This window comes from Python bivittatus, unplaced genomic scaffold (assembly GCF_059951505.1).
Source record: "Python bivittatus isolate LINGU-HERP-01145 unplaced genomic scaffold, Pbiv_v1 ctg000440_np1212, whole genome shotgun sequence".
Taxonomy (NCBI): Eukaryota; Metazoa; Chordata; class Lepidosauria; order Squamata; family Pythonidae; genus Python; species Python bivittatus.
This window is the reverse complement of record NW_028277063.1, coordinates 9675795-9690436: the sequence shown is the minus strand read 5'-3', so window position 1 is coordinate 9690436 and position 14642 is coordinate 9675795. Positions and strand designations below refer to the sequence as shown.

General features: G+C 42.7%; 1 protein-coding gene across 1 annotated transcript in view; it reads left to right on the top strand.

The window, feature by feature from the left end:
- ARHGEF40 (Rho guanine nucleotide exchange factor 40) overlaps nt 1–14642 on the top strand; it is a 42842-nt gene that overhangs the window by 5176 nt on the left and 23024 nt on the right. The window contains exons 2-4 of the mRNA XM_088142800.1: nt 3668–3865; nt 4616–6362; nt 13651–13771. Coding sequence (XP_087998926.1) covers nt 3668–3865; nt 4616–6362; nt 13651–13771 — 2066 coding nt within the window. The remainder of the gene's footprint in view (nt 1–3667; nt 3866–4615; nt 6363–13650; nt 13772–14642) is intronic.

The following is a 14642-nucleotide window of genomic DNA, read 5'->3' as shown; positions in this document are numbered from 1 at the left end:
CATTAAGTGAATCACATGATTGTTAAACGAATCATGTGGTTGCCCATTGATTTTGCTTGTTGGAAGCCAGCTGGGAAGGTCGCAAATGGTGATCACGTGCCCCTGGGATGCTGCAATTGTCGTAAATAGATGCTGGTTGCCAAGCACCTGAATTTTGATCATGTGACTGCAGGGATGCTGCGATGGTCATAAGTTCGAGGACTGGTCATAAGTCACTTTTTTCAGCGCTGTTGTAACTTCGAACACTTGCTAAACGAATGGTCATAAATCGAGAACTACCTGAGTTTATTAATCCGTCTGTATTTTCTAGCTGCCCAAAACTTTTCTCCCAGAAAGCAGGCAGGATCCTGTGTCATTCAAAAGCTGGCTGCTGTAATAACAGCATCTCAGCCTAATAAAAAAGATTTAAAAATAAAGAGAGCCTGTGTGGTATAGTGGTTCATGTCTTGCAGTAAGACTAGGGAAATCCAGGTTCTCATTCACCATCCTCAGCTATAGAAGTTCACCAGGTGACTTGGGGTCAGTCACATTCACTTAGCCCAACACACCTCCTAGGGTTGTTGTGAGAAAAAATGGGAGGTGGCTGTGCTGTGTACACTGCCTTGAGCTTCTGAAGGAAAGGCGGAGTAGATATCTAGTTAATTAATTTATTAATTTTATCTATTTAATGTGTGCAGTGGCTCAGGTAAGAGAATCCCCTGTATGCTTCCCCCTCCAAGACTTTGTCCAGGATATAAAAATAAAACTCCCTTGAACATGGCTTTCCAGTGAGATCTGCCGCATGAGGTGTGGACCACTCCTGTGCCCTGTGCCAGGATATTTCATTCTGTTCTCCTTCTCCATCTTTCTGTCTCCTATCAATGACCAGCCAGAATTTGGGGCCACTGAGCATGCTCAGTCCTAATCTCCTACTTACCCACCCCCCCAAGATTTAATCCTGCGCATCTTTGGATTTCACAGAACTTGTTCTGACTTCTCTCCTATGCAAGGATAGTATTTTGGCTGCCAAGATATTCCAGGCTTGAGGAATAACTAGTGATAATAGTAGATGGAAATATAGAGCATCTGGTTCTCTGTGTGTGTGTGTGAGTGAATGGGGGCTGGATATTGGCAGTAGTACTTGGGGAAGATCTGTCTGTGTTTCCATCAGCCACACTTCTCACGTGGATCTGTCTGCCTTGCACACCCTCCGGGACCCAGAGCCAAGAAGGGGCCTCCCCAGTCTTCCTGCCAGTGTCTGTGTCTGAAGGGGAGGGGAACTGCCTCTTCCTGTCAGGGATATAAAACTCAAGCTTGGCTGACTGCAAGTCTGTACTTTCCTTCCCCTTTGCCAGAAAGTGGCAAAAGCGAGAGGTTTGTGTGTGCATTGGGGGGGGGGACTTGAGATATTCGTGCCCTCCACCCTTTTACAAAATAGTGTGGTTTCCAACTCAAGTTACAGTTGGGGGAAGGTGAATCCCAGAAAAGCAACCAGGTTGTTGACTTTGAACCTCCCTGTGGGAAGAGGACGACTTGAGGAGGGGCTTGGGGGAGAGGGCTTCCCCCCCCCCCATGGCAGAGCACCTGTTTTGCATGTAAAAGTGCTGGGGTGTTGCCTTCAAGTTAAAGGATCTGGAACTGCAGAAGGTTCCTCGGGCTTTCCGTAGTCAAGAACGGAAGTGTCTGATCAGGAACAGCAAACTCCACAGCAGGCCAATTCAGAGTTGACAAAATAGTGTGCAGACTCTCAGATTCTTCATCATTAGAGGTTAAAACACAAGGACACCATTAGAACTGGAAGAAAACTTGTGGTTTAAGCCATGTCTAAAGCAGGTGCTTGCCAGGCTCCATTTAATACCCTCCTGTGCAGACATGGCTTAAACATCAGCCACAATGTTGCCTCCTTCCTTATGTGTTTTAATCACTCTGCCTGATGAAAAGTCGTTGGAAAGTTGAAAGCTTGTTCGTTATTTGTGAACCTTGAGTTGGTTCTTGCATGCTAGTTTGTAAAGATTGGGTTGGTTTAATAATAAAATATTGCTTTATTACAGATCTTTTCCCTTTATGGCCAATGTGCCTGCATTTGCTTCAGGGATACTAGTGGGCTTTCCAGATATCTGGATTGTTGGTTTGAATCCACTAAAAGCTGTTTTTGCCCTGAATTACATGCCCATAACATCTGTAAGCTTAAACAGCCTCTATTTATCTATGATAGATGAAAGAGCATTCAGACTGGATTTTAGTTCAACATTTCTTATTTTGGAAAATGCTGATATTAAAATACTCTAGTCTCCCATGCAAGGTTGGACACTAACATTTTGCAGCATAAATGGTGCTTTCTTCCTTCACCAAATAGTGCTTCTTCCTCCCACTAAACAGTACATAATAATAACAATATTTAAATTACCTGATTTTTTAAAAAAAATCAGATCGGTTGCTTGAGGTTGCTCTCTTACTACTCCGTAATGGTAAAGCCAACTCTACTAATAGATTAAAGAGTCCTTTTAGTTTTTTGTCAATTATTTTTTAAAGCCTTGCTGGAGGGTATTATGTAAACTGTTGAAATAATAGACATAAAGAAAGGGCTGCTGGTACAAAATAACTCCATATGTCCCCTTCTATCCACCACCATGCAGTTTCACCAGATAGTGGGAAAAGGTACAAAGTAAGTCAAGGTTAACACTTGTTGGCTTTGCTTCCCTCTCTCAAAGGAGCTGTTGGAAGCATCATTGCTTTGCCACTACAAAATACAGCCACACATTTTCAGGCCCTTAGTTCCTTATGATTTTCCTTGTCTGATCGCCACATCAAACTCCAGCCTAACTTTGTAGCTTTTGGAATGTTCAAAAACAAAGAAGCAGTCAAGGAAGGTTAATGGAGTTATTTGATCTGGATTCAGAGACAAGGCAAGGATGCATGGTTCTTGTGGTTTCCCTGCAGCGTCTTCTAGTATGAGATTTGAATCCAGGGCGTGCCCGTGAGGAAAATGATTGTGACTCTTTGGTAGGTACATGGAAGGTTTAAGGCACAATGGCTGTCTCTCTTGCTGTTGGCCCCCCTTCCCTTACAGTCTCAGTCTCTCTCTCTCTCTCTCCCCCCCCCCCCCAATTTCCTTTGCTGGGTGGAGTTGCGGAAGGAATGAGCTCACAGCTGCTAATGTATTCCAGATGAAACCTCCGCTCTCCCTACTTCTTGGCATTTTTCCAAACTGTTTCATTCTCGCTGCCCCCTCATGCCCTCTGCTCTTTTTACACACTGCTGGTCTCTGTGCACATTGCTCTGGGCAATTTCCTTGCTGCCCCTTGTTCCTTTTGACACATCACTAGGGGGCAGCGGTTTTCCTCTAGGCACAAAATGTGACCGGTTGCTCATTGCTGCAGGTACCCATAACAACCTGGCTCTTCCATTAATTGGCTGAGCAAGGCAAGGCAAGGACATCGAATGGAAAAGGTTGAAGGCAAGGGGTCCTGGTACTAGGGCAGCATGGTGAGGTATACAGGAACAACAAACCTGCGAGGGGCATGGTGCTTGGCAAAGAGGGAACAATTGCAATTCTTTGGGAGTAGGTAAAGGTAAAGGAAAAGGCACTGGGGATTCAATGGTTGCATAGTTTCAGGGAGACTGGATGGGCTGGTGAAAGGCTCTTGGGTCCTAATGCGCTCCCCATACATATTCTTTGTTTTTGCAGGAACCTGAGCCTGTGGAAGAATGTGTCCAGAGTACACTGGCCGCCTTGTACCCTCCTTTCGAAGCCACTGCCCCCACCCTTCTGAGCCAGGTCTTCGAAGTGCTGGAGCGGACGTACCAACACGATGCGTTGCGCTACACCCTTGACTTCCTTGTTCCTGCCAAGCACATCTTGGCACGCATCCAGAGTGAAGCCTGTGTAAGCTCCTGCTTCGGTTTGGCTCTCTGTTTGTCTGGAGTACTTCTGAACAGGAAATCTAGCTTGGCAGTGCAGGGCAATAGAGAAATAATTAATGCTGGTGCCAGAATCCCACAGTGGATCTCTGTGTGGGAGTCAGCTGGAAAACCTGTGGCCCTCCAGAGGCTGTTGAATTCCAGCCCCCATCAGTTCCCACCAACATAGGAACTGATGATGCTCAGATGAAAGAACTTGCTATCCATTACCTGGAGGGCCACAGCTTCTCTAATGCTATTGAAATTTAAGTGCAGGAAACTCTTCAGATCCCTGAGTATTTTTTAAATCTTAATTCTATCATATTCCCACATCTTCCTGATAGTAACTCCTCAATAAACTTATATGGCAGTTAAGTATTAGCAGTGTGGATTTTGGGGTATATAAGTGTCAACATCCTTTGATTGGAGAGCCTTAAAAATATGTCCCGTAAACTGGATTTCCTTTTTTTTTTCCTTGCTCACTCTTCTCCTCCTCCTCCTCGGCAATTTCAGCTTTGGGGTGGAACTCCAATCAAGTTCTTTACCTCGTGAAATGCCAGAGCTGAGCTGAGCTAGGAGATGCTTATTGTTCCTACCTGGTGGGAGGAAACAGAATGATACACTACCCATTAATGCAATGTTTACATTGTATATATAGGTTCCAGTATGCTGTATTTCTTAATATAACGTCTTTCTGAATTCCCCTTCTCCTCTTCTCCCTTTTTCTTTTCCTCAGGCTCAGTATAGTGGCTTTGTCTTTTGCCATGAGGGTTGGCCTCTGTGCCTTCATGAAAAAGTCCTGGTCCAGTTGGGCTCCTTGCCGTGGCAACGCCTGTGTCCCGGGGATTTCTATTTGCAAGTGGTGCCTCACCGGGAATGTGCTCCTCGCCTAGTCCTGAAATGCCTCTCCCTGGAGGGCCGTGGGGTTCAGGAGTTCCCTGTGTCCCCAGACTCCTACCGATTCCTGTTCACCATTGAATGGCTGAATGGCATTAACAAAGAACGTCGGGTAGGGCGCCTGGAACGCTGCTTGCTGGCAGCTGGGGAAAAAGTGCTGAGCCTGCCCTGGGCTGAGCTAGTGTATCCCCAGTTTGTGCACAAAGATGGATTTATTGTGGGGCAGCGTTGCCCTACAGATTTGACTCCTGAGGTACTGGGGGCAAGGAGTCCTGGTGACGGACGTCATTCTGGTGGAGAGAACAGAGAGTCTGAGGGGGAGTACGTTCACCTCCTGGAGGTCAGCCCCACCTTGCATCAAGCACCCAGAATTCCACAACCTTGCAGTGCCCAGATTCAGACAATGCCTGCTCGCAAGGGACATAGCAAAAATAGGAGCCGGCGCCACCGGGCCTGGCTCCATCATAAGTCAGGCTGCGGGGAGAACTTTGCTTTGCGACAGGCTTGCAAAACTGAGGAGGCAGAGAAGTCTAGCCAAGAGAAGGGGAACCAAGATGAGAAGGTAGATCAGGTGAGACAAAATCCTAGCCCAGCTTTGGGTTTAGTCTTAGAAACTTCTAGAGTTGTTGGGAACTTGAATCCTAAGCAACTAGAGGAAAACCTAGATCCCATTGAAACAAAGACATCACCTGCAATTTTGAGTGATAATGATGGTGTCACTGGAGACACAGTTCTGGGCAAAGAAGAATTGCCTGAATCCATTCACCGAGATCCATCTGCTCCTAAGGAGGACAGCAATTCTCCAGCTTTAGCAACACCAAAACGCACCAGCAAGGGAAACCGGCGGAAAAAGAAAGGTGCTGGGAGAGGAGCTGGTGGTCGGATTAAATTGGGGACGGATTTTGTTAACCAAGAATCAGGAGCTTCTGATATTAAAACAAGTGCTGAAAAGGAGGAGGCCTGCGCCGGTCCAGGAGAACAGGATTCCAGGACTGGAAGTGTTCATGTTAGTACCGGAGAGCCAGCCAGCATCAAAGAATCATGTGTTGATACCACAGATTGTGATGACACCCAAGAGAAAGGTAGAATCACAGGAAACGAAAGCCTTGAAACTCGAGGGGAGGGAGCCAGCAACAAAGACTTGGCTGTCAGCGCTGAAGACTGTACTGTTAGTGCTACAGAGCCAGAGAGTACAGGAAAATGTAGCATTGGTGTAGGAGGTAATGAAGGCAGCTCTGGAGAAGGAAGCACTGAAGGTCCAAGACCTAACACTGAAGAGCCAAATGCTAAACCCGACGCTAGTGAACCAAGAATTGGCACTGAGGAGGTGAGCATCCCAGAAAAAGAGGTGGATGGTTCTGAAGACCAATGTGTGGTGGACCAGGGTCTTGACATCAAAGAACCAGTGCTTACTGACTTGCCAAGCAAGAATGATCTAGCAAGTATTGATGGGAGAGAAGAGGCAGTAAGCATAGCAGCTGATCAGGGCCCAGGAGAAACACAAAATTCCCTTTTACCCAGAGTGGCTCGCCTTGGGGAATCTGTAAACTGGAATATTCTGCAGTCAGGAGTTTTTGCTCTGACAGGTAAGTCATGAAGTCATCACTTCTTGGCTGAGAGAATCATCTGGGGATCTTGGAATTGGCTTGTTTTGCCCTTCTGATAAACCTTCGAAAGAAGTAATGGAAAATTTAATCTGTAATGTAGCCTTCCCCAGTCTGGTGCCCCCTAGATTTATTGGACTACTGTTCCCAAAATCCTAGCCTGTATGGCTAATGGTCATTTGACTGGGAAATATGAGAATTCTAATCTAGTACATCTGGAGAGCTCCGGGTTAGAGAATGCTTCTCTAGTGCTTTGGTTGTTACTCAGTGTGACAGTGTAGAGTCAGGATACGTTTATTTATAATGATGGCGCCTGAGGCTTTTTAAAATGATTATTTATCAATTTTTATTGGTTTTTAATTAATAACAAAAAAGCAAAAAACACTGATAATAATGATATGTCAAAGAAAAATAATAATAAAAAGTGCTTTACAAAAAAATGAAAAAAGTACGACAAAGGAAAAAAAATAGTATATGTCATTGTCATAACAGTAAACAGTTACAATTCTATATATACTTATCTAATGCAAATATTATTCAAGAACGTATATATTTCTAATACATTTATATGACTATTTTTTTTAACCTACTGTATTTTGTATAAATGAGTCCCATATTTCATTATACTTATAAATCACCGTTTCAGGTCCATTGACACTCTTGCTGTAGAAGTTAAGACACTCTCCCATTGTCTAGGCAATATAGAAACCTTATTCCACTCATCTCTCAGCATCTGCATATCCAATTGATTTATTGATAACAAATACCTATAAAAACTTAACAGTAGGTTTTTTAGTTTTGAAGGATTTAACAAGTTGTTCTAGTATCTCAGGTGTCTCAAAAGCTGAAAATGCTGCTGGACCAAACAATGCTGTTAACAAATATTGTAACTGTAAATATTGCCATTGAGTTATATCTGATAAATGATATTTATCTCTTAACACAGAGTATGTTAAAAAATCATCTTCATCATTTATCAATTGGTCCAAAGTCAGTTTCCCTGCTTCCATCCAATTTTTCCATATCACCAACTTTTTCCCAATTTTTTATGTTGGGTTTCCCCATAAAGTCAATTTAGCATGTGAAAAAGGATCAAATCTTTTTTTATTAGACATTACATTACATAGCTTTCTGACTGACATAATTGTTTCCAGAGACATTAGAGTTCTGTTGTATTTAGATCCTAATATTGTCCATCCAACCAAAGGTGCTATATATGTATATTGCAAAGTTGCCCAAACCAGAAAATTAACACCAGTTGTTGGCTTCCAGTATTTAATACTTGACAATAGGTAATTGATGGGGCCTGAGGCTTGTTTATCAGTCTTCCTTGACATGATGTCATTCATATGTGCAGGACTGCACTTACAATATTCATCAGCCAGCATGGTTCTTGGCTAACTTAGGGGATAATGGGACCTGTAGTTTACACATCCGGTTTCACAAAACTGGTTGTACAAATACACATCTGTTCATATGATAAATAAAGAGTTAGTTTTAAGGCAGCTGAGGCATCTTTGGTGAGTACTGCAGAGGGTTCCCCTAGCAGCATCTGCAAGAGGGCCAAAAACAGCAAGATGGCAGACGGCATTGTTTTGCGAGCCCTGATCTCTCGTGCAAGTTCAAACTGGTGGGGCTTGCATCGTGACCCTTTTGTCTGGAATCTTGCCAGTTTTGATTCTCCCACCCCGTGCACATCCCTCAATTCCACAAACTTGCTAGTTAACTTTAGGCAAATTAGTAGGGCTGTTACTAATTAGATTCAGAGGATAGAAAGATGCTTCAGAGTGTGTACACCGCAATTTTTTCCTAATGGGTGTTATCTCTAGATCATCTCTACTCCAAATGGCACAGCACCATTCTGCCTTTGCTATTTAGAGAGTATTAATACCTGCCCCTAACAAGTATCCACAATTTTTCATTATTTTTTGCCCATTTGGATATTGTGTATTGCAAAATGCTGAAGTTGGAGCAGTTTTTTGCCCTCCATATGCTTATTCCCTTTGACTTTCTAAGACAAGGCAGCCCTCTGCTGTCTGCCCCTCTGCTCCATTACATAGGGATGGGACATAGTGTTAGGAGTTAAGAGGCATTGACCAACTGGGGTGAAGTTAATTCCAGGGACAATTGAGAAACAGATTTTGGATGCCATGAATGATAGAGGGCCTGATTTGTGGTGGCACAGTCTCGAAGGGCACTGCAAGAAATACTCCTCACTGATATTAATGAGAGCTGATCTGGAAATGCAATATTCAGCTCTCCTTCCCATCAGTGGAGCTTGTGCAGGTTGATATCCCAATGGATTGTGCTCTGCATTAGTTTGAGCAGAAGTGGGGATGCTGTGAGCTGTAGCTCCAAACAGCATGGCCAGAGGTGAAGGATGCTGGGAGTTGTAATTCAGGTACAACATACAGAGGGCCCCAAGTTACCTACCTCTGTAAGAGTGCAATTGGCCATTTGTATTTTCCATTGTGGGCAGTAAATAACTTGAGCCAATCAAGGCTGCAATTCTAGCAATATGACTTAACCAGAAAGTCCTTCTGAATGCTGTGGGGCTTGCAAAAAACAAAACATAACAAAACTGTATGGATTGTGTACTTAGTGCAACAAACCATGGCTTTAGATTGCAGCCCAAAACTTTCCTGTGAGTATCAGCTCTACAAAATGAGTCTCCTCAAGCTCTTTCAAAAAACTTGTCCTTTAACCAACATTTTTGCCATCTTACTAAACATCACGAGGACTGAATGAGGCAAGCCTCTGTACTCGCCACATCACAACATTCTGCAGAAACCGCTCTCTTACCCAAAGCCACAAGACACAACCCAGAATGACACCAGGGCCTGATCATGTTACTGAAGGCCTGTGGCTTTCAAAATGGGAGGCAGGCCTCCCTGAGGAGGGACTTACTACATGGAAAGTGTAAACAAAGGAGAATTGGAAAGAAGGGGAAAATAAAGAAGAGGGTGGATGAAAACTTGAAAAGGCAGCACCAGGCTGATGAGTCCACTTCAAAAAGGACAAAATGGCACGATTAGAATCCTTCTAACCATCACGTGACAGCGGGGATGCTGCAAACAACATAAGTATGAGGATCGGTCATAAGTACCACTCATTCAGCACCACTGTAAGTGCGGTCTCTGAATGAGTGATTGTTAACTGAGGACCACCTGTAGTAGTGTCCAGTCTGATGTCCCTGGAAGATCTACAAGCAGAGATGAGCAGATAATCATCCCTGTTCATTACCCCCAGGTTCAACTTATCAGAGAGACGATGCCTTTAAACATGGAAGCTCTAATAGCCATTATTTTCTGCAGAATTCCCCCATTTTTTCCACCCTCCCCACCTAGCTCTGGGAGATGCCATAGGAATACTAAAAACAGCCCAGTTGGAACAAAGAAATGCTTGATTTGGTCTGGTGTTCTGTTTCCAGCAACAACCAAATGGATGCCTCTGATTGCTCATCAGCGGAACAGTCAGTCCCTGCTTGGGTGGCCATTTATATGCGTCAACACGAAAGAAGAACTATTTAATGTTTGGATATGTTCATATGCATGTATATAAATATGTATACAGGTAGTCCTTGTTTAGTGTCTGCCTTGTTTAGTAACAGTTCACAGTTATATTGATGAAGAAGTAATTTTACAACCAGTCCTCACGTTTACAACCTTCACAGGTCTGTAAAGCAAAGGAAAGCTGAAGATCATAAGCACAGTCACAGTTTCACTTAGTGATTGCTTCGCTTAATCAAGTTGCCGGTCCCAATTGTGGTTGCTAAACAAGGACTGCCTGTAGAAGCAAATTTAGAACAAATGAACTATAGTTTCTACAGATATACCACACATTTCACCATACTACAGTACAGAAGACTCTTGTTAGGTAATCTGAGTGCTTTTGTATTTCTTCTGCTGTCCAGAAACTAACAGTTGATACCAGCCAAGCCTCCGTCTCTCGTTTGCATGTGTCTTCACAGAGATCTTCTTTCTGATAGAACAGCCTTCTGGTGTCCTCCAGATATATTTGGGCTACCTCCTCTAGAATTCCCATTATAACTGAAGGACACCAGTTTGGGAATGGTTGAATTAGATCATAGTGCTAAGTAGAAGGTCTAAATTAGAAGTCATAGTTATCATAATCCCCAGAATCTGCTATTCAGAAGAACAGCACATAACGGAAATTACATTTAGGTACCAATGATTATAACCCCTGATTGACCTGTTTTCCATAATACATTTTAAGAACCTTCTACATTGGAGAGGGAAATGCCATTTCCTTTCAGCTGAAGTGTTTGAGACATTTGGGATTAGATCCAAAGGTTGACTTCCTCTGACAAAAGGACGTTTTCTATCAGTGGAAGACCTCTTTTTTCCCATTGGAGGAAGGAACCTTTAGATATAGTTCTTGGATTCCCCTGTGAATGGATCTCCGTTTTGCTCCCTGTGAAATACTGCAGTCATCTGAAAAGATTTGTACACTGTTTATGTAGGTTACAGGCAAACAATCTGTTGTCCTTCGGTTGTTTTAGAATTTAGTTCTGATTGGTCGTAACCAGCATGTTCAGCGGCAAAAGGATTGTAGGTGGTTGCTTATCTCAGCATAAGGTAATTTCAGCACAAGCCAAAGGAAAAATAGAACTCTAGTGGCACTTAGATCTACTCAGGCATTATTAAAACTGTAAAATTCATCACACAAGCAGAAGAAAGCTGCCCTACTCCTCCATAATTCACAGCTCTGAAGTCAGATTAAGAATGGCATCTGTGTGCATAGTGTAGATGCACTGTGCTGTAGAGATCATTGTGTGTTCATGCAAGCCTGAAATTGTACAATCAGAGTTTAGGCTTAGGTAGTGCCAAAGCACATTTACCTGTAAGTGTGAAGATTTTCACAGGGCAGACCTCTATCTTTAGTTGGCGTCAGAAATGTACCTTGTGAGGATAGAGAACTTTTCTGCTGCTCATATGGAGAATTCCACAAATTTTAGATTGGTTTCAAACACACAATATGCTTATCCTGAATGCCAGATTAACCTATTTTCTGGGTTTGTGCATAACCCACAAAACAATGAACCACAAAACACCTAAACATGCTGGGCTGCACAACATGCTAAGCTATGGACCTTTACCCAAATTAATACTAATTAAACTTTTAAAAAGGTAAAGATGCCCTTGAGTCAGGCTTGAGTTGTGGTAACTACGTGAACACACACACACACACACCAATATTCTTGGCAACAGTACAGAAGTGGTTTGTTTTTGCTTTCTTTCTGGATGTTTCCTGACTGACTACCCTGTCTTGCCTACAGCCCTTCAATTCCCAACCATGTATTAATATATGCAAAGTGCATCTGCTAGGTCTTTACTTAACCTGGTTAAGAGTTCATACATCTTCATGGGTAGCTGAATTAAGGTTTAATACATTGATTGTCTGGTTTCTGTTGAGGTGAGGGCTGTATGTCAGCAGAAGATGGAGCTGAAATGGGGCATCCTCTCATTCTTTTCTGTCTTTCTCACAATAAGAAAAAAAAATGCTCTTCCTAGATCTGAATGCTTCCAGAGAGTTTATGAGATTAAACCAAGGACACACGCAGACCTGAAGGGGAAGAAAAAAGAAAAGAAATGAAGTGGCTTGTCAACAGCCTCAGTTTTAATCAAATGATCGTGATATGACTCCCTTGTAATCCAGTTACAAACGATAAGAATAGCACATAAATAACACTTTTAAGGAATCTTTCCAGATAACAGCTCTTTCCCCACCTTTCACCCCCACCCCCCACCCCAAACAAATGTGTCTATAAACCCATTAAGGTTTGTCTTACTTTCAGCTATCAACTCTGCTGGCTGGGGATGATGGAAACTGATCCAACACAATGGGAAAACACCATTTTGGATAGAACAGCAGTCTTATGGAAGTTAATAGGAAGATGTCTCCCATCTTATCATTTCCCCTGTAAACTGTTTCCCAAGAAAACTCGGAAACAAAACTTCCTTTGATATTGTTGCACTAACTTAGCATAAAATGGGATTATGATTCAGGGTGTTCTGCCTTCCAGCAGCCAACCCCCACTCATTCTTGATTGTTCAGAGGAGCCTCTTCCTCATCCTCTTCTGAAGTTTTTAGGATTCATAGTTAGCTACAGGTAGAAGGAGAAGATAGAAAGCTTTCCCTCTGTAAATGTCCTTATGTTAACTTATCCCAGAGTCCAAATTTATGTGTTTTGTATTTGCTGCAACATGATACATAGGAAATGGAATACTGGATCTGTGGGGGAAGTTACAGCTTTTTTCCAGCAACATACCATTTGGAAGATGAAGCAGTTGTTGTTTTTTTTAATGGAGAAAATGAGCTCAGATGTTCTTCCTGTAGAACACACACACACACATAAAATCTATTTTGGTCTGATAGATTGGTGCAGCTTATGAACACCAGTGGCCTATCCTCAGATCTGTCTTCCACATCTGCTTTGTATCTGTTTAAAATAAAACTCCTAACCTCTATTTCTTCCTGAAAGTAATTGCATTTCAACTTTCCATATGCTTACACTCATAAGATGCTGGTGCTGCAGTTAGTATTGACTTGTAAGGAGACCATGGGTTTATATTATTCATATAATACATGCTTAATATATTTATAAGACAGACTTATAGTGGTCATGATGTGGGAGTTATCGCCCAGTAACATCAGAGTGTCATAGGTTATTCACATTGACCATATTCCATAACCACAGAGCATGGAAGTCACTCTATATCACTTTTCTAGATAAGCAGAGGAAAACAAATCAAGAGAAATGTTAATATATGAACGATGTAAATTGTTCAAGGGGAATTCGTTTTTTGCTTTGGAGAGCTCAGCCATGCTATTAATGGAGGAAGGTTGTGACTCAAGTCATACAAATAAATGGCCATCTGAAGCTGTTCCATTCGGTGTGCAATTCTGTTTGTGGTTTGCAGCAATCGGGTGGATGCACAGAGCAAATAGAGTTTCTGTAGAGTTAAAGAAAATTCTACAAGTGGTATAACTCTTATAAAGCACTATAGATTATAATTCACCAAGTGTGGTGATAGGGATATGGTTCTATCCCTGCATCCTTTTGACCCAAATTCTGAATGTCTGATACTGGTCATTTAAATGGCTGCTGAACTCAGGCTGTAGAGGCCCTAACTATGAGATTTGGTAGTTGAGCAGCCAACTCACAGTTTGTATTTATTGGACTTGATGCCAGGGCAAAGTGGCGTATAGTTATGCCTCATATTTTCCTTGTTTCTCTCCACACCAGGAGGAACAGACAAGACAGGCCATTCCTTGCTGACCATAGCGCCCCAGCCTCTTCAAGATGAGTTGCCTCCAGGACAAGAGGATCTGGTCAACACCTTAAGATACATGCATTCACTTCTCAGGTAAACTATTCTTTAGGCAGGTGGAGTAGCAGCCTCAGAGGAACCATTGCTGGGAGTGATGCTGTCAGCCTTCATCCAGAACTGCTCCTCCTGAGCCTTAGTGATGGTGACCATATTGCAGTCTGGCTTCATTTCCTTCTCTTGGTGTGTCAGAGGTTAGGGAGGAAAGTACTTCAAGCCACACACGTCATTGGCAGGATGCTCACGATATGCCTCGCTCTGCTTCTGCGGTGTTCTAGCATTTGCTAAGCCAGAGGTGATACACAGAGTGGTAAATGAGCAATGCCCAGAATGCAGTAAGAGGATGCTGCATTACTGTACTCGGTTGCCCGTCCTAAGGCTCTTAGATGTAACTTGTAACTAAGAGACATATTAGCTCCCTGCTTAGTCCTTTGTCTCAGGCAGCAAAATACCTTTGACTACTTTATTAAAGAAAGCCCCCCACCAAAATCCAGCTAAAAATTCACTAGGTCAGCCTATCTGACGTAATGGCTGTACTGTATATCAAAATGCCTTCAGATGAAGCAGACACGTCAAGGCTCCCTTCCAAAAGACTGAAGTAATTCATTAGGGCAGGTGAAGAATTCAGGAAATTCTGCTCATAAAATCAGAACTGTCAGGAAGTTGCCATGGGAAGCCATTAAGAATCCAATTAGTTTAAAAGCATTTCGTTTGCAAAGGATGGTTGTTTTGACCCCAAATACTAAAAATGCCTTTGAGCTTTCTTTATTGGAAGAGGTTTTCATAAGCTAGTGGAACATAACAGTTATGGGAATGAGCTAAATCGTCTCCCTCTGCATAGGTTGCTCCACTCTCTTCTGTAGTAATTAAACTAGAGTTTTAATCTTGTGTTTTTATTATTTATATGTTT